Source organism: Drosophila yakuba, chromosome 3L, assembly GCF_016746365.2.
Source record: "Drosophila yakuba strain Tai18E2 chromosome 3L, Prin_Dyak_Tai18E2_2.1, whole genome shotgun sequence".
In the NCBI taxonomy this organism is placed as follows: Eukaryota; Metazoa; Arthropoda; class Insecta; order Diptera; family Drosophilidae; genus Drosophila; species Drosophila yakuba.
Genome location: NC_052529.2, coordinates 15,585,331 through 15,606,207, shown reverse-complemented (window position 1 = coordinate 15,606,207; position 20,877 = coordinate 15,585,331). Strand labels below are relative to the sequence as shown.

General features: G+C 38.6%; 1 protein-coding gene across 2 annotated transcripts; it reads left to right on the top strand.

Moving 5' to 3' along the window:
- Nucleotides 1-689: 689 nt before the first annotated feature.
- On the top strand, nt 690-16,949 carry LOC6534217 (somatostatin receptor type 2). 2 transcript variants are annotated; one of them, XM_002094863.4, is made up of 4 exons: nt 690-1,209; nt 14,354-15,345; nt 15,408-15,455; nt 15,521-16,949. In XM_002094863.4, the coding sequence occupies exons 2-4, from the start codon at nt 14,452-14,454 to the stop codon at nt 16,028-16,030; spliced, it is 1,452 nt and encodes a 483-aa protein (XP_002094899.1). In that variant the 5' UTR covers nt 690-1,209; nt 14,354-14,451; the 3' UTR covers nt 16,031-16,949. The 2 variants fall into 2 exon arrangements, with proteins under 2 accessions (XP_002094899.1, XP_039229955.1); XM_039374021.2 differs by lacking the exon at nt 690-1,209 and having other exon boundaries at nt 12,702-15,345.
- Nucleotides 16,950-20,877: the final 3,928 nt, after the last annotated feature.

Genomic DNA, 20,877 nt, shown 5'->3' with positions numbered 1-20,877 from the left:
TTGAATTTTGGTATAAGTATAAATCATAAATTACGTATACGACAGGTAAGCCCTCCCAAAAACGATTTTGCGCATTTAAATAATAAACAAATATTTTATCTGAGGGGATGCATTATACCAATTTAGTTTATGCGTGATTTTCGGTAAGTGTTCATTAATAATAGTAAATTAGTGCGCTGAAATATGTTAAATTTCCAGAAATCTATAAATTCAAAATCAAACAGATGTTACATAACTAAGAATATCTTTAGAATAGCATAACATAATAATTCAAGTTCTTGTTTTAAAGTGAGATAGGTAACCGAAAGAAGTAGTTTTGATTAAGCTATATAGAGTACCATATCTTACTAGTATAAGTCTCCTTATCTCCTTCTAAATAATCCCAGGAGAATCAACAAGCTACTGCCGAAAATGGCAACAGAACTGCAAGCGCTAACATTCGACTGTTGCTGGCCAACGAAAGTGAGAGTTCGTATAAGAGAGAAAGTTTCGGCGGGAGAGTCTCCCCGCCTCGCGCTCTCCCGACCAACTGTTAATTGAGGAAAATTGCAGCTGGGAAAACGGCAGCAGACCGCAGCACGCAACACGCATCAGGCATCAGGCCAATCGGGCGACGAACCTGAAAGCCGAGCACCGAGCGCAACTGTGGAACCGAGCGACTTTGCAGTCGGAAAACTCGCATCGGAAAATTCGCATCGGAAAACTCGCATGCACCACAACAAAATTCGCCGGCAAATGCGGCGCGCAGTATGCAAAACAATGCCGGAACGTGCAGTTCAGCCACTGTATCTGAATCTGAAATAATAGTAAAAAACCAAACTACGAGCAAACCTATGGCAAAGTAAACAAAAACTTCGTCAGCACCAAAAACCGAATTCGATAAACGTGCGCGAAAAGCCCAAACTAGATAGGGTAAAAGTGGCGAGAAAGTTGGGGGGGGAAATAGATAACCCCAGGGGCTTTTCCTGCTGCCTGCATCCAATCCAAATTAGCGGCCAAAACTCAAGGAAAATAAACAAATAATTTTACTACCAGCCGCAGCCGAATCACAAATAAATCCGACGTAAAGTGAAAAATAACATTAGCGTCGCAATCCGAGGAATTGCAGAAACGCTTGCCAAATATTTTGAAAACCCCGAAAAGTGCGTGGTGTGCCATTTTCTCGCATCCGAAAGGATGAGTGGCTAGATGACACAATATATTCAAGTGGTAAGCAAAATGTGCCTCGAGAAACATCGAATTGGTTGCCCTTCCATTGTGTGCACATCTAAAAAGTTTGGGTGCCATCTATTAGCATTTTATTTATGTATTAACGATTTAAATCATATTTACTACAATGTACAAATACAAATCAGCTCTCCTGATATTTAAACATAATCAAAACTTATTACCATGCATGCATATAATCTTTTTTTTATTAAATCAAATGTTTATAACTAGTTTGTAATACTTTCGCTCTGTGCGTGGGGTTTCCATTTGCAACGTTCAACTGTTTGTGTGCGATGAAATTTATCAGATAACTGAAATTTTGTGCGAATAGCAATTTGTAACTGTTGAATGTTTTGCGTTGAGGGAAAGAGGTTGCTCTTTCTGCAAAACGATGAAATGGGTTGGGAATAGGGAGTGTTGAATAAGGAATTGGTTTTCCCAATGATGTGGAAACTGAGTAAGGCTGACCATTGGCGGCAGCCGCAGTAAACCAGAAAGGATTTTGGGGAAATGAAACAAAATTTGACAAATTAGGAATGCTGGCTTGGAATGGTGGAAATTTTATTCGAGGAAGTTCTATGCTGAGAATAAATGCAGAAATCGTTACGGAGGCAAGTTGATTAATTTCCTGTGTGAGATGTGCAGAATAGAAATATCAATTTAAATAAAAAGCTTAAAGCTTTATGGATTTATTATATAACAGATTTCTATAAAAAAAAATATGAAGCATTGCTCTTGGCTGCAGTCATATTAAAACTGCGCTAAAAATATTTGTTATTCCAGGGTTTTTAAGCTGGAATTAAATGTAAATAATTTCAATTTTATTGTGAGGCTTTTAACCAAGTTTTACAGAACGAAAACTATATACATAGCTCATAGTTACTTACTGATTTTACAGAAGCCCTTTAGTGGTTCAGCTATGAAACTCAAGTTCCTTCAGCCTGTTCCCCCTTTTAACCAGTAAAACCCACTTCGAAAAAGAAGATAACCCGGCGGATGAGCTCATCCAGCTAAGTAAAGTCCACTAAAACCGAAAACCCCAACCACGCTCAGATAAAAGGCAGGAGGAGGAGGTAGCCACCACCATCACTACCCCATGACCATAAAGCCCAATCAAAAGGCCGTTGCACTCGCTGACTAACGGACTAACTGAGTGAATGACGTGCCCTGGCCCAATCCTTCAGTCAATCGGTTTGATGGCCCGAGTCCGAATGTGGAGCAAGAAGCAGGATGGGAAGACATCGCAAACAGCAGGCGAAAGTAGAGAAAGTAAAGGAGCAAGTCACCACTGAGGAGGAGCAAACGAAGCATTTCAGCAGCTGCTGCTGCGACTCGCAACTCGGGGCGTGTAATTTGTCAGACAGATTTCTTTTAGCGCCAGGACACAACCCCTCCAATCCAATCCTTCCTACACACACACACACTCATACTCACACCCACACAAGCAAACGAAAAAATACCGCCCACGTCATTGCAACAAAACTGCTTCCTTCCTGACTTTTGGCCATGCTCTTCGAAACTGAACTGCGCTTCAGTCGAGGCTGCGATTGCTCTGACTTTTCAAATATTCCCTTTAACTATATAATTTACTCTTCTTTGTTCATGAGTAATGAATACGTGTGACTTGTATATATTATATTCATCAAATCGACCTCGTTTTGATGTGGTGTATTTTTCCAATTTTATTTAAAAATTAATTATAGTCTAGTTTGATATTAGTCTGCGTTTTATTAGTTTGCAGGAATATTTTTTCACAGTGAAAAAATGTGAAAAAACCTCTGCAGGGAAATTTTTTTAATTTAGGTATCGTCAATGTAAGTAAATTAAAAATGTGGCTTTAAGTTATTGATTTGTTCCATCGGTAACATATTTTCTTAATGACTTATTTCAGATACGAAGAAGCATTTGGCAAAAATATAGTCAGCGATAGGAAAAAATTAATAAAATACCAGACTCCTTTATTAAAAACCATTGAAAAAGTGAAAACGGGAAAAGTCTGTGCAAAAGGTATTGAAAAAGGAAGGGAAAGACACGAGCCAGACATTGACATTTCAGTGCAAATGAAGTGATAAAACGTAAAGGCAAAGCGGCGTCAGCTCGAAAATTGCCAAAGTGCGAGAGGAATGGGTGAAGGAAATGTGGGGAAAGTCAGGGAGAGAGAAAGACGCAGTCAGGGAGAAAGAGAAGGGACGACAGAGCTAGATAGAGAGGGTCTGGCAGACAAAGCGCGTCGAAAATGCGTCTAATTTGATGGAAGCGATGCATGCCTTAACCTTTCGTCGGCGTCAGGCAAACAGACAGCAGCAACAACGAAAACAACGATGACAGGCACCAAATGATAGCATTTCCTCCCGACTCAAAGGATCCGACTTAACCAAGAACAAGAACAAGGACACGGGCACGGGCAAGGACCGGAGAAGGGGCCAGCCAACTGGGAGAGGATGAGCACCGGATTCAAATGGCGGAACAAGTGCCAGAGATGCTGATGTGGCTCCTCCTCAGCTGCTGACAACAAATTGATGGCCAAGGATGCACAGGAATTCCTCGGAAATTAGTCAAGACACAAGGGATTTCCACAAAACTCCGCTTTAAGGGGAAACCTATCTGAAATACTAGACCGTTTAAACGTCCAGAATCCTGTTTCAAATTGAAATTTCACTTTCGTTCAGTTTCCCTTAATTTGAATATTGAATACATATTTCTATAGGGCATTCTTTTAATTCGAAACACAAATAAATCGTATTTCAATTATTGAAACGTTTTATGTTTTAGTTTTAATTTTACATTTAATTGTAAAGTAATGCATGTGCTTTAAAATTATACCATATTAAGCAAAGCACACAATTTAAATGCGTAATCATTAAAATTTAAAAATTCAGATCATAATTATATATAATTATTAACCTAATTATTTAAAGTATGTTTCCAAAATGGCGATGCCTTATATTTAAACCTCTCCAAACTTATATTTTATCACAATCCCCACCATGAAAAGTGCGTACAACTTTTCCATCACATTTTCCAAATAATTAATTAAGTGGCACAAACCAGTGTTTCCGCTAGAGTGAACCCCTGGGTTAAAGTTTTCTGCTGCTAATTAGAGAATTTCCAATAATTATGCATCATAATTGACAATTCAGTTTTTCACTACTCATCACTTGCGGATGGGTTGGACTCTGCAGCACCGTCAACTTTGAACTTTTTCTGCTGCATCAGACGACAGAAAACGAACAAAACTTTTGCAATTAATTAGGGACAAGACCCCTAAACTAAGAAGGGGTTAGATTGGGCGGTGGGTCGCGTTCAACTTATCGCATAAAAAATAAAAAAAATTAGATAATAAAAATGAACGTGATAGGGGGAGCTCTGTACTAGAGAGATCTGCTGCAATTAGTATTTTTTTAGGACTAAAAGGGAAATGGAAATGCATTCAACGGACCAAAAGAACGGGTATCAGATATCATATTCAACTGTGATGATTCTCGCTTCCCGACTGCAGTGGCCTACTAAAAGAAAACTAATGAGAATGGGCGCAGAGGGAGGCGGCTCTATCCAAACAACTGCATCATGATTGACGAGTTAATGTGGCCTTAGTTAGGGTTCCATCTGGGCCAACTGATGGCGAAACTGTCAATTAATGCGACCTACCAGTGGCTGATGATGGTAAATGTGGGGTTATGTGGCGATTTGGAGAGGAATTTGGACTGAACAGTTGGAAGCTTGGTAGAGTGGTACCAACAATTGTGCTGAGTTGGCGCCAGCGAGTTCCTAATAAATCGATTCGAAACAGAAAGGCTCAAAAAGATAAGTTCGAAAATAATTGGTTTGTAGTAGACTTGAATCCTAATAAATACCTTTCATATTAAATACCCTGATAAATAATAACCCTAATAAGCCCCCTTATAAAAGAACTCTTGTTTCTTTCAAGTTTGAAACCAACAAACCATATTGTTTCATCAGATAACTCTTAAATAAATAAATTGACCGTATATTAATCGTAATACAAATATTAATATTTTTGCTTAGGACTAATAAACAAATACTATTTACTTGAACAACACTTCTGGGACTTTTTTAGGAATTTTTTATATGCGTGAATCAGACTATATAATAAACCTGTAAGTTTAAAGCACAGCAAATAATAAAACGCAGATAATAAAAAACGTAAATTCTTGGCAGTAGCGAAAAAATGAGAAAGTGAAGGAGCAAAGTTTTGCATCAGAATGTTGGCACTTTGCGTCCATCACCACAGGAATTCCCAGCACTTTTTCCTTTCTCCTGCTGTCTATCGAAAAATTTTCTGCGCATGTGCAACTCAAGTCTGCGGAAAACTAATAACAGCGGAACCTGCCCGTCTTCATTAAAGGTGCAACTTTTCAGGGTGCAATATTGCAAGGGTTTTCCCAACGGACCCCCCAAGTTTGGGCCCCGTCAAGAGTCAGACCATGATTAATGTTCAAATTAAACAAGGCCGCACTGACGTTAATGACGACAAAAGAGCAGCCACGATAACAATGCCACCAGCGGCAGGAAAACACAACTAAAACAAAAGTGTTAGTCACCCGAAACAATAACAACAATGCCTTTCGGTAGATAATGATGGCAAGTTTATACAAAAATGATTAGTCTGGCTCACTCAATGTCGCAGCTGAGGCATAAAGTTATCAAACTCTGGGTCATATAACAATGTGTTTATAGTTGACTTGGTTATTAATGTAATGGGAATAGGAATTGGATGGGAAATTAAGACACAACAAATACTGCACCTAATTAATTTTTTAACAATATAACTCTTAATTCAATAAATTAAGCAATAATAGAGTTGATTTCCTTAAATTTAAGTGCAACTTCTAAAAGCAAGCCAGAACAAAGGTTTATTACTGCGCTTTTCATCACCAAGCCAGCAAATCAATCAAAGCCCTATAAATCCAGGATTAGACAAAATAATAGGACCATCAACAAATTGGCCGGAGTTTTCACTTCATGTGTGTAATCACTTTGCATGAGAGTCAGCGCCGATCGATTTCGTTACGCATCCGATTCGATTTCGCAATTCAATTAGCGGTCCTAATGGCAATGACGAAATGAATGATTGCCCAATTGACACCATCCATTCCACCCAACAGCCGACCCCAATCAATATCTGGCCCTATTGATTGGATTTCCAGCCAAAGCTGATGTGATAGAAAACTTAATGACGTCCATGCTAGCATAATCGGGAATATAATTAATAAAGAGCATGATTTAGTGTTAATTGGGCCGTCGACCCAGCGGGCCAGATATAGAATATATATACAGAGTATCCGAGGACTTCTCTAGGTCACACAGCTAGGCTACACTGGGCGCAAAATTGCACTCCCCTTGCTAAAGCAAAATGGTTATAGAGCAATCAATTGAAATTGGCAAAAGTTCATCATTTTTATTATTTTCATGGCTTCTGGTTAATTGAACTCATAAAATTGAGAATCAACAACAGAAACGGCCAAACGGCAATTCTGTTGGCCGTGGCTACGGAAAACGAGCATTGCAAACACTTCAACGAGCAAAAGGCCAGCAGAATTTTGAGGAAAAGACGGCAGCAAAAATAACAAGAAAATCAACCAGAACAAGAAGCAGGAAAATGCAGAGCTGGCCATTTTTGTAAACAAAATGAAAAACGTGAAGAGCTCTGAAAGCGAAAGCAAATTTTTTGAAGCGAGTCTGAATTTGTGTTTTCATTTATTCAGTAAATTACATTTTAAACAGAAAATAAAATTCGGCCAAAGCTTTTCGTATAAAACTGTCACGTATAAATTCACACAGATTTTAGTTTTAGATTTTTACGAAAATTGAATAAATACAAGGGATTATTTACCAAGTGCACTGAAAATGTTGACGACAGGATGCCATAGTAGCTGGAAAAACAAAAACAATCAGATGGGCAAATAAACAGCAAAGAAAACTACAATTAATTGGCTATTCAAGTTGCTAATTGCACATTGAATAGAGCCGATGGAATCTCTAACAACACGAATGGGTCAATTGACCATTTTGCCTCTTTGCAATTTGCTCGATTTGTTTTCCTTTTCAAAACAGATTTCTCCATTTTCTCCGATTTCTTTCCGACCATTTATTTATTTATTTTTATCGTTGGTCAGCGAGTTGACGGCAATCAACACGTCGAGCACATCAAAAGTGCCAAGTGCCTGCAGAAATCCCTTCGAGCTTTGGTTTTCTTTTTCCCGGTCCCTGGGAAGTGACCCCATCCCCGTTGATATTATTTACCTAGGTAATGGCATTTGCTGATGATGACATCGCTGTTAGTATGATTAAATGAACGAAGAACTTCGATTGAAGTCAAAGGTGGCCATCGAGTGCAAAGCAAATAGCCCAGAAAGGGAGTTTGTAGAAAAGCGAAAAGGAATATTTAATTGAAGGGAAAACAGGCCGTATGAGTGATGTTGGTTGATTGGTTTGGATAGCGGTGGAAACCTATCATTAAAAGGAAACCTTTTATGGTAGAAATTAAACAAAACCAATAAATAGTTACGGAATTGCATTAATTTATTTTTATTTAATGATTTCAAAGTAAGTTGGATTGCAGTCTACATTTTTGATCAATATTTCTTCTTTTTGGAAACAGTTTTGTTCCAAACATGACATGAACATATTTTCCCCATTGCAAATCTTCAACAATCCCATGGCACCAAGCCACGAAAAGGCGTTTATATTTTACACTAAATAATGCCCATTAAGGCCCGCGGCTTTGGCAGCAAAGGATTTTCGATTGCCCCCCCAATTAGTGAGAATACTGCTTGTCTGGTTGCATTGCATAGATTCGTTAGCTCACAACATATGCACATAGTCCATACGCTCACCCAAAAAGCCCACTAAATACAGCTCAATTATTGTCAATGGTCTCTACAAAATTATGTTAAATTTGCACGCGAACTATCAATGCGTCCCCATGCGAACACATTGGTAATGTGCCTACGAACAATAAACACATCGAATCATAGGGGGGTTTCCATATTTTGGTACTAATTTATGCAAATAACGCTGCATAAATTGCACATAGAGAGGCTGCGTGGGTGTTAGGCGCTCTAAGCCATTCAATGAGGTCTGAACATTGTTTGCCGGGTCCCCGGCAAATTGGATTACCGAAAGGATTACCCTCGGAGCTGGCAAAGCCCATATTTGATAAACCGATTTTCGCCTTAGATCGTCCTCTCCTATGAAACTTACCCCATGGCCCACATTTGAGGAACATTTGGGCGACTCAAGACTAAACCTCTTATGGAAAGAGTGTCCATGGAAATGAAAAAGGAAGCGAAACGAATTAATTCTTTTTACAATTTGTCTAAGAAGCTTAAGGGTAATGTGTGATTCTCGTCCTGCAGCTGGAGAAAGTAAGAGTTGAACTTTAAAAACGAGAGATATTTTTTTCAAAGATAATTTAATGTCTTAAATTTATTAGTGGGATTTTTGAAAAATTTAAATATTATGTCCCAAATCCCTGTACGTTTAGTGAAAATTACTTTAGCAGGATATGTTATCATTTTCAATTTCCCTTGGTGTACTTCGTCACTACGTGGCCTAACGCCCACATGGACAAGATACTGTAATTTCCCGAATAGATATGCAGTAATCTCAGATTGATTTTATTGGCAAGTCCTGAAGTTGTTAACAAATGGCGTGTTACCCCGCAAATATTTTCTAAGCATGTTCGCGGACTTTTCAAGTCTTCGCCCCGTTCCTTTTCAGCCACTCCCATATCCTGTGACAAATCAGTAAGAACATTTAGCGTGCAATTGACAAACATTTTTTAAAGCTCCATTGAATCGAATGAAAAAAATTGCGTGGAAAAAAGTTCGAAACGAAAAAGTATAAACGAACGAGGGTGCGGCTGAACAATGAACAAAACAACGGGAAATGGGAAACAGAGTGGAAAGTGGAAAAGCGCTGGTAGATTTCAGTTTTTGGCAAGCCGCCTGCAGTTGAGGCCATAAAAACCAAAGGCAGCAGGGGCAGAAGCAGCGTAGAACAACAACAGGGAGCCACATCAAAGGCAACGCAAACTAGAAGGGTATACCACCTGACTTTTCCCCCATGCACAGGTGCAAATATGTGTACTAAAGGCCAAACAGTGTTGCCTTTCATCTGCCATGCCTGACAAATGAAGGGAATAGAGCAAATAGAGTGTCCTGGAGGGCCATGGTTGCCATAAATATAAAGAAACCCAATAGAGTAACCCAAAGGATAGCCACACTATGAGGCTGGGTGCCATTATTTTCCAAGATGGGTTTACAATAGACACCCAGCATAATTGAGTCAGCCCAACGTGTGAGCAACATTCCGCCGCATTCAGGTGGTTTTTATACCGGATCCTGAATGTTAGGACACTCGAAGGACAACTAACCGCAAAAGGATAAACTCCAGAGCGGCATTTGGTGTATAGAAAAGGAACTTATGGAAGACAAGCTATTTAAGAGAGGATTTCCAGTTGAGTTTGCACAGCGTATTTAAATTGTTTATACAATTGACACAAGTGAAGTAGTAGCAATAACAATGAATTGATAAAGTGCTTTAATTTAAAATTTTATAACAAACATTTGGATCAGGACAAGTTGCAAAAAGTACACACACAGCTTTGCTGGTTTCAAAAATGTAACAAAGGGTGATTATCCCGCATTTTGTTGTGTTTTCTAGTGGGTGCTACTCAAACCAAACCAAAAACCAACAGGTACAACAAAAAGGAAAAGCTTCAAACACAAAAGCCCATGGGATTATAATTGCACTGGGTTGTTGTCGTCGGTTTCCGGAGGCAGTTTGTTGTTGCTTTCAGTTTCGTGTTTGTTATGCAACACTTGTTTCAGTGTGTTTTTGATAGGGCCCAAAGGTCAGCTGAGTGGCAACCTGTGGCCAAAAGCCAAAAATGTGTCCCAAAGATTAAGTGCGCCGCCACCGAAATCCGAGTTACAGTGCAAGTGGATGGGTGGTTTTTAGTGGCTGCTGAGGTGAGTGAGTTTTGTTTATGTTGCACTTTATGCTCATTGCTGCGCCATAAACAAAGGCAGCCATCCAAACCAAAGCGATGCCATTGCCTGGTCAGGACCAATCCGAAAACAAGGACCTCTGCCCACTCCAAGCGCACTTGACACATGGCAATGCCAAGTGCAAGTGTGTGTGTGTGTAAGCCTTCCTTCCTGGGGGTATGTTTGGTTTGTACTGAGTACACATGCAAATTTGCTAGTCATATTTGCATACATACACATGCAGGCCCAAGCGTGTACACTGAGCAAAAAGTATTGTAAAAGCAGATCAACGAAGATAAGTCGCGTTTTGTTGCATTGTTACTACATAAAGGTGACTGATTGGGTAAAATATATAATTCTTATCATATTGTGAATCTTACATAAGCCATTTTCAGTTTGCAAGCAAAAGTAGGCTTAAAGTCAACAGACCTCAAAGTGTAAATACTATTGACACATTGCTCATACGCCCCGTGAATCATGCTAAAATTATATCTAACGCAGATTTTCGTTAATTTTACTTGAGCATTAATTATTGCTATTGCTTTCTTCAGTGCAAACATGTGTTTTGACCTAGCTTGTATGCATGTTGTACTCCGTGTTTATCCCAAAAATTATGCCCTTCGCATGCCTCTCGGTCGTCCTTTTCCTCGCCCCCTCCCCCCGATATTGCACCCTCTCACTTTACCATGCCGCCGCCCATGAATTACTTGGTTTGTGTTTGTTGGGGCTGCTTGAACCCAAGCGAGCGGCTAAACATTTGGCAAGCTGTTGGCTGCCATGCGAGTCCTTCTTGCTGGCGTATCCTTTACCGCTTGCCTCGTAGCCATTTATATTGTGCCGAGCCTTGTTTGGTCTGCTCTGTGGCAACATAATCCAAACACATGAACACCCGCCACACTTGCCAATTCACAGCGGCTGCGGCTGCTGCTGCGGCTTCTGTAAACTTTTGATAAAGTTTTAATTAATTAAGAGCACTTTGGAAGGCAAACGGCTCTGTGTCTGTGAATTAGGAAAAGCGCCGAGTATTTAGTGCCCCATATAATGTCCAATAAGTGGAAAACGTTGTACTTGCAAAATAGTTGTACATTTTGTTGAATGAGCCAGGAGAATCTTTTAGTTTTGAAGATTATGAAATCATTTGTAACATGTGAAACTTTGACAATCACATTAAATACACTCTTTTATCTATTTAGGAAATCAAGTGGGTTACAAATATACACACAGATTTTCTACAAAGAAATTTGACACATTGTATCTTTCTACACCCGAACACCAACACTTTAAACTTTAAATTGACCGCCTGGTTTGCATTTTACGATCGAACATCCTCACCAAATAAGCTCTCTAAGCTGAAATTTCAGATTTTTATAACCTGTTGTCGCATCATCAAGGGTCTCAACGAAAAGCTGTGAAGCAAATGCATTTGAGACCCTTGCCTTGAGGGTGCCATAAAATGCATCAATTTTTAATAAATGCCGCAGAGCACACAGGACTCACACAAGCGCACACACTCAAAGCCACAGGGATACAGTGAAAGTAAGGGAGAAAGTAGGGGAAAGCAGACAAATGTGTTCAAGGGACCAGATGATGGCTTCGTCACCTTCCTTCGGATGTCCTGCAGCCGCAAGCTTATACGAGACCTCATAATAAGCTACTTTTTACACTAAAAATAAAAATAAAGTTTATCAAATGAAATTAAAATTTGTTTTGCCTTATTTATAAACAAAATAAATCAGACAAAATATAACATTATATTTTAAGCGCAACATTAATATTCAAGTTAATCGAGATCCAAGCGTTTTAAAGTGCCAATCTAGTGCACTCTTGTTCGAAAGACTAAGAGTCTTATATATTTCTGAAAACTACTTTTAGAAAATGTAAATGGGGAATTATTGAACCTCCATTTGGACTCACACTCCTCCAAGCTTGGAGAACAAAAGAAAAAGTCAGCAGCTTTCTTTCGAAATTCTCTCAGCTGCCTGCCGGCTGTCATCAAGTGAATTGCAGGCACACAATTGCAGCATGTGGCTGCCCCATTTCGCCCCTTCTGGGGGCACTTGGAGCCCAGGCAATCTTGCGATTTGTGCCTCCCCATTGCGGTTTACCGATAACATAACAGTTGCACTTACATACACCGACAATAAAACGCAGGCAGCAGACAGCAACAGCACAAATAAATGTCGAACAACAATTTAGAAGTCAACGATGATGTTGTCGGGGAATTTGCACCTGTCGTTCGGTTGGGATTTAATTCCGTGAGCAAACAAACAAGAGCAGCCGACACTGAAAACAATCTTTGGAAGCCAAATAATAAATATTCAAAGAACGCTTAAAAGTTAGAAATCAATCATAAGTCATTTATTATTATATACATATATACATACATGATGTGGTAAATATATTACGCAAGCAAAAAACTAATAAGAAAATTAATTAATTATATTTATTGGTGTTTTATATATAATAATATATAATAGTATATTATAATCCATATTAAAGTTCCAATGTTCTGTGTTTTATGAAGAATGTACCAGTTATTATCTTTATTAAATTTATCTGATTTACTTAAATCCTGACCACCTGAGGTCTACAACACTCAACCACTTAATTTCAATAACCATGCTGAAATTATTTTACGATTTGTGGCGCACAAATATTCTGACAAAATTATGGTTTATTGATAACAGTTGGGTGAACCAACCCCTTTAAGCAATTGATACAAATTACGTTAAATTTATTAATGATAATACAAGGTACCAGAAAATCAATCGTTGATTGCCATAAATTTTTATAAAAATGCATTACAATTTTATTAAACGAATTTAATTACCAAGAAGAAGCTGATTTTATTTGAGGTTATAGCGCACAGGGTAGACGCTCCTTAAATTTTAAATTATATTAATTGTAATTAATTATATTAAGTTTTTGTTAGTTGAAAAGCATGTCATGTCATTTCTAAAAACATGTTTCTGTCTTGACGTTGTTTTGCCCACAGAGAATTCAAGCTTTATACATTTCACCCTGGGATTAGTTTTCAAAATTGTGTCAGCTATGCAGAAGTCAAATTATGATTTATAGCTACGAACTAAACTGACTTATACGCACAGCGATTTTAATTTGGCTTAACGAATACGAGGACGTTTTGGTGAAAGTTAATTTAAGCAATAATCCCCACATGTGTTTTGGCTCAGTCAACAATATTTGATGTGCATGGCATACACAAACAAATCCGCTTAAATTTCTATCTCATAATGCTTGCCCAAGGGGATCTATTATAACTGGAGTCTTTCGACTTTCGAGAAGGCAAATATTTTCACCTGATATTTGCATAAATGCCACCCAGCTTTTCCTACCGCCTAATTCATTTACAGAATGTGTCGAGTGAGGTCAGAATATTAAAAAGTTGTTGTTTCTTGTTCGTTTGACGTGTCAAACTGTGAGCAATTTAATTTAAATATAAATGTTAATTTCCTTCGCCTAACGAACCAAATTTATGGTAATTCAATTTTTGGAAAGCCAAATGAGTTGCAGCTTTAGAGGTCAAAAACAGAAAACAGACGATTTACTTCATACGTCATATTCCTCAAAGGTTTGTTTTTCTACAAGCTGTTCGGAAAAGTTTTTATTTTTTGAGGGGATTTCTCAGAATGTCGGTAAAAGTTGTGGCAAAGCTGCAAAAGTATCTGTATGTGAAGCGACATTACAAATTTGGTACATACGATTCAAAGATGTTAAGACAGAAGTAAAATTATTCGTTTATAACTGGCACTTAAACGTAAGTTTATGAAAAAAGGACTTTACATTACGCTTTTATTGACTGCCTTTAATTAGTTTTAAATATCAAATTAAAACTGTTGACTTTACCAAATACTTAGCATAAATTGTGACAGGAAATTAGAAACGCGCGTTGGAAAAAACATAATTGACTCGATTAAGTTAGCCAATAGTTTATACAAAGTTGCAGACCACATTTTTCGAATAGCACAAAAACATTTCAATTAGTAGCGAATCAATTTAAGCCAGCAAAACATGCGAGTTGCAATTTTAATATTTAGAATATTTGAGTAAGCAGGCAAACAAATACAAAAAACACGAAAATATTCCACGTAATAACAAAATGTATTTTGCAGGACCGCCAAAATGCACGACCATAACAAGAGGGGAGCAACAAAGCGGGAAACCTGATTAAAATAATTAAATTTCAACTGGGCAGCGCTTGGGTGGAAATATGCTTTCGTGGCTGATGATGGACGTCCTGCAGTTTGTGAAAGGGGACATGGCACCTGAACCAGAAGCAAACACCACAAGCTGGTATAATGCGAACGAGAGCCTATATGCCACGGAACTGAACCATAGATGGATTGGCAGTAGTTCCACAATTCAGCCAGAGGAGCCGCTATATGGCACCGATTTGCCCACATATGAGCATTGCATAGCCACGCGGAATTCCTTTGCTGACTTGTTCACCGTGGTGCTCTACGGATTTGTTTGCATTATAGGCTTATTTGGCAACACGCTGGTGATCTACGTGGTGCTGCGCTTTTCCAAAATGCAAACGGTCACCAATATATATATCCTGAATCTGGCCGTGGCAGATGAGTGTTTCCTGATCGGCATACCCTTTCTGCTTTATACCATGCGAATTTGCAGCTGGCGATTCGGGGAGTTCATGTGCAAAGCCTACATGGTGAGCACATCCATCACCTCCTTCACCTCGTCCATTTTCCTGCTCATCATGTCTGCAGATCGGTATATAGCCGTGTGCCACCCGATTTCCTCGCCCCGATATCGTACTCTGCACATAGCCAAGGTGGTGTCTGCGATTGCCTGGTCAACTTCGGCGGTCCTCATGCTGCCCGTGATCCTGTATGCCAGCACCGTGGAGCAGGAGGACGGGATCAACTACTCCTGCAACATCATGTGGCCAGATGCGTACAAGAAGCACTCTGGAACCACCTTCATACTCTACACATTTTTCCTGGGATTCGCCACACCGCTGTGCTTCATCCTGAGCTTTTACTACCTGGTCATAAGGAAGCTGCGATCGGTGGGTCCCAAGCCAGGCACCAAGTCCAAGGAGAAGAGGCGGGCTCACAGGAAGGTCACCCGACTGGTTCTGACGGTAATGATGGCGACCTAATCACACAATTATTTTATAAACTTCCCTTTCTGTTCAATCCCCAGGTGATAAGTGTTTACATCCTTTGTTGGCTCCCTCACTGGATTTCGCAGGTAAACATTTGTAGTTGATTATAATGTATTTTCGATATTCATTTTTGCAACACTGGATATCCAAGGTGGCCCTGATTCACTCAAATCCCGCTCAGAGGGACCTATCCCGACTGGAAATACTCATCTTTTTGCTCTTGGGCGCACTGGTGTACTCGAATTCGGCGGTGAATCCCATACTGTATGCCTTCCTGAGTGAGAACTTCCGCAAGAGCTTCTTCAAGGCCTTCACCTGCATGAATAAGCAGGATATTAACGCCCAACTGCAGCTGGAGCCCAGTGTATTCACAAAACAGGGTAGTAAAAAGCGGGGCGGATCCAAGCGCCTGCTGTCCAACAATCCGCAGGTGCCTCCGCTGCTGCCATTGAATGCTGGCAACAACAATTCATCGACCACCACATCCTCGACCACGACGGCGGAAAAGACCGGAACCACGGGGACACAGAAATCCTGCAATTCCAACGGCAAAGTGACAGCTCCGCCGGAGAATTTGATTATATGTTTGAGCGAGCAGCAGGAGGCCTTTTGCACCACTGCGAGAAGAGGATCTGGTGCAGTGCAGCAAACAGATTTGTAACCCAGTTTAAGTAAGAATTTTCTTTAAATAATTATATGGATGATCAACACAAAGTATATAGGGCATTTAAATGATTTTGTAACTCTTTCTTATTCAGACAAATGAAGAACTTAAGACTAAGCAGTATTAATATGTGTCTACATAGTAAAAAGTTCAACCAAGATTTGAAAACAAGTCTGTACAACCGCACATCGATATATTAGCAATATAAAAGAGTGGATGGGGCTCAAATGAATTACATTTCCCTTATATTTTTTTTGCAAAAACATCCTTGACAAGCCTTGACAGTTAATAATTTATTAGTAATATGAATGATTTATATTAACTATTAAATTATTGTATGTAACGTACCACCCAATATTTAAATAAATATTTTACTGCCAATAAACCCTCTACAATAAGATAAACTTAAGTCTCTTAGTAATAAAATAAAGATAAATAATACTATCGACATCTTAAAATCCATTCTTGTTCTTAGTACTCACCTACAATAAAAATGGTTGCTTCTCCAGTAGATTTTCTAATTAACCAATTAAGTAATTAAACTGATTTATGCAACTAAAATCGCAAAAGACGGAATTGTATTAAATAAGCAGCTTAACGAGAGGAAAGTCAGCCAGCCAAGGTGCTCGTAAAATGTGAAATACGCAGGATGCAGGTATTTTATTTTGAAAATCTAGTAAACTAAAGTAGAGACAACTTTAAATTATTATTCAAGGTTTTAATTGTAAATATAATATATAATATAATAATCAAATACTGATGAAATCTGATACTAAAAATATAAAACTGCTTGTTTGACAAACAGTATCTCATGGAATAAGCTGAATATTCTGTATTCTAAGCTAAGTATTTAAATAATACTATTATGGTGAATGTGCTTAAAAAATAGTCAATAAAGCAATGTTTGTATAAAAAATTTGTATGTGTATTATAATGCTTTGGTCTTACGGGTTAATGGAAGAATTGAATTTTAGCCTATTTATTATGTAAAAATAGTAGTTTAGAGAGTTTGAAACTGGATAGGGAACTTTTAAAATCGTATGTACATTTGCAGCAAAACTATAGTTAAACCAAACCAATTAGAACAGTTTTCATAACGACATGTTCGACATCTTTTTGCGGCTTGTGGGTGGAAATAGAAATTGGCAAGTCAAATGATAAAATTAAATAAAAACGAAAAATGAAATGAAAACGTTATTCTGCCGCAAATATCTCCTTAAAAATACTCTCTTCAAGAGTGTATATATCATTTTTTGCGATTTTTGCATTGATTAAAGAACCTTATTTCGGGAGATGGCAAAAACTTGTTCACGAATACTTGAAACGATTCAGAATATAAATTTACGTCTGGCTTTTTGGCTTGTGAAATGCAAGTGAATTGAACCATATTTTTAATCAGAGATTTCAAAGGATTTTTTTTTCGGCTCCGTTCCGCATTTAAAGTTGAAAGGATCTACGACTTGACAACTTAGTTTTCGACCATTAATTTGTCAGCAAACATACCTTAGAATCTTTGTGAACCTCAGGAGTATTTTTTCGTGCTGCCGTTGTTGCTGATTTATTTGGTTGCGATTGAACTGAAGTCGAGTTAAGAGCTTTTAAGCCAGCGCACTTTGGAGAACAACCTGCCAATATATTGTATTCTGCTAGCTGCAGCGGCATTAAATCAAGTTTAGGAACTTGGCTTTCTGCCACTTTCCCGGCTTGCTTTTCCCCATTGATTTATGCGTTTCAGCGCGCCGGCATAAAGAGTTGGGTCGAAATGGTTTCTGAAATATCCGTAGGGCGGATTCCGTGCCCGTACCTGCAGAATGCAGGCGAAAGGTGAGGAGTGAAAATGTTAACTCAAATATGGAAAAGCAATTCATTGAAAGGAAAAAATAAATAAATGGCAAGAACGTTTGAGCTTTGAGCTGTTTGTTGGGGGATTTTAGCTAGCCATGAGATGGAGAAAAGGAATCGACTGCTTAGCAACTTTTCGAGTGCAAATTTGTGAGAATTTTCCGTGTTTGGTTTTGGTTGGTTTATTTTACTTTCCTCCTTGGCATCTGTATCATTATTACTGCTGTCTTCGTAAAGCCTCGCCTCCGTTGGTCTTTAAATCCCTGAATTTCAGCTGAGAGTTCACGGCGTTGTGGCAATTAAAGTATAAGCCATTTGATATATGTGCTAGGAAGGAGCGAAATGCATGCTGCAGAAATTTGCTTTAATTAGTTGATTGGTTTGCGTGTTTTGAGTGCATGGCCTTCACAATCCTGCGGTTGCCCGAAATGCAATTGAAGTATAATTGTGGAAATTGCGGTTTGCAGTTAACTCTTTGATTATGGACCAGTTTCGGTTTTCCATTGATCGATTCAACCGAGCAAACCAATCTGAGCCCCTGCAAGGATGTCAGTGTCAGGGCCAAGAGCCTCGAATTCAAAGTCAGACAGGGCCAAGAGGGAGCCATAATTGTCATTGGAGTTTACATTGGATATCGCTGGTCAAAACGACATGAGCTCCGCTATAGCATGCAATCTGAAACGTGAGCTTTTAAAAATCCCAGTTAAATGCACTGAAAAAAATATATACCTTAAGTAAATAGTAATTAATAATTCGGAATTTTATTACTTTTCACATTTTATATTTAACTGTTTTTAATTTTCATGGTTCTTTCCATAATCTTTATAGTCTTGAGTATATGAGCCTTATTTTAAATAATCTGAATATTAATAAAACCTTTCGAATATTAAAAGCCACTCTTTCCTTCAGTGTTGTGCGAAAATAGCGCTCTGGGAAAAAGCCCTTACAAAGTGCAAAACGTGACCCAGAAAGTAGTGTGAGCCTTTCTCGCTGGATCTGTTGCATTTTCGGCTGGATGAGCTTTGTCTGGCCAGCTGGCTGCTTCCGGCCCTCGAATGCAACTCCAACTGGGAATGGTCCACTTTGGCCGCCCACCTCCGGCTCCTGTGTCTGCACTTACCATTTCATTATTGCCGTGATTGGATTACGCCGTAAATGCATTTCGCTGTTGTCGTCGGCGCTGGCCGTATACAGAATTATCCTTAAGGTCCTCGCCCGGACAAATGGTCCTCCTTAGGGCAACTGGTTCGATAGCAGTATGGAAAATTCTCAGAAGGATATGGTGGTAAGTGGAAGGACCCAATGAAAGGTTCCAGCTAGAGCTTTAACCCGCGATTGTAGAACATTTAGTATAAAGCATTTTCTATTCATTAAGCCAAATAAAAATTACAGCTTTCCACTCTAAAGCAACTTGATTTTTTTTAATAAATAAAAAACAAACTAGTTGCATCGTGACAAACAGATTCAGAATACTTCCATGACCTGCCCACAAATTAAATTTGTTCAGTTTCTAACAAACTAAAGTTAAACCAACTCAAAATGTACCTGGGCACGACTTCTCCACAAATCACAATAGGAAAATTACTGCTGGCTGTCTTTATGTTTTTCCACGTGCAAAATGTTTTTGAAACATTTGTCTGACCTTGGCAACCTTTTGATATGTGAAACCATCAACAACTTTTGAAACTCGACCCAAGCGAAGCCATATTATCAACGAAAACTACGAATGCTGTGGTTTGTACAGGTACATTTAATATCAACGGCAGGACGTAGAAAATAGCAAACCAAAATTATTTTACAATTATTTAACCACCAAACTACCCATGCCCGCGGAATCCCAATTTTGTTCAGGTTTTTTATGAAATTCTTTCGCCGGATGCCTTCTTGCTGCCTTTACTGGTAAGACAACAATGCTTACGCATTAAAGTCAGAAAATTGAACGAAACAAGGAAATTATTTGCAAGGGAAATGGAATGACAATAAGGAAACTTGTTGACACAATAAAATGTCAAGATAAAACATACACCAAACAACAACCGATGTCAACTTATTTTGTGGACCTCTTAGTTGCCCTTCCTAAACTTATATAAAATATATAATTAATTCCAATACAAATATCTAAAAATATATGCTATTCAATAAATAAATAGTTGTTTTTCGTTACAGACCATTTTCATTTTTAAAAACCCTTCATACTTAAAAGAAAAACTATCTTTTCTTTAGAACTATCGTATCACTCTTAGAAAGGGTATAAACTTCAAACGGAAATGTTTTGTTATGACTCCTTCTCAAGTTATGACTCCGCTGTCCAGTGAAATGCAAATTTCCATTTAACTTGGGCGCTCCAAAGACGCCGGCTAAAAACTTTGCGGCACTCCGGAGATTCTCAGCATCTGAGGTTGCCATTTTCCGTGCAATTACAGGAAGATTGCACGACCAAGAAGCAAGGCGATGGCTATGGCGATGGCAATGGCGATGGCGACTAACTAAAACTTGTGTAATTGATATGTGTGGTAGCAAGTTTCTAATGGAACTCCTGTAAAGCAGATGCAAGCCAGTCCTGGTGGACAGTGTCGAAAAGTTTGCGGTCTCCGGAAAATTGGGGTCGTGCTCCACACGTGGCTCAAGATGGAAGAGTGAAGTTCGACACAATTTGCCCACTAGATTGTAATTGGTTTTGCGGTGTGGATGCCATGCCTGCAGATGAAACCCGAAACACGCAACATGAGTTGGCAATTACAAAAAATTCAATTTAAAGCCAACTAATCGGTTGTACGAGAAATTCTATTAGAAAGGATGCGCTCAATTAGACAATAGATATATTTAAAATTAAGTTTATATGAAGATAGCTTTGCTTAATAGTAAAGGGACTAAATTATTTATTCATAGACTGATACTAAAACTTTATTTTTACATCGATTTAAATCAAACCCTAATAAATATTAAACGTGTTACTAAAAAGGTGCAAGTTAGAGAAAGACTGCTATCGAAAAGTTATATAT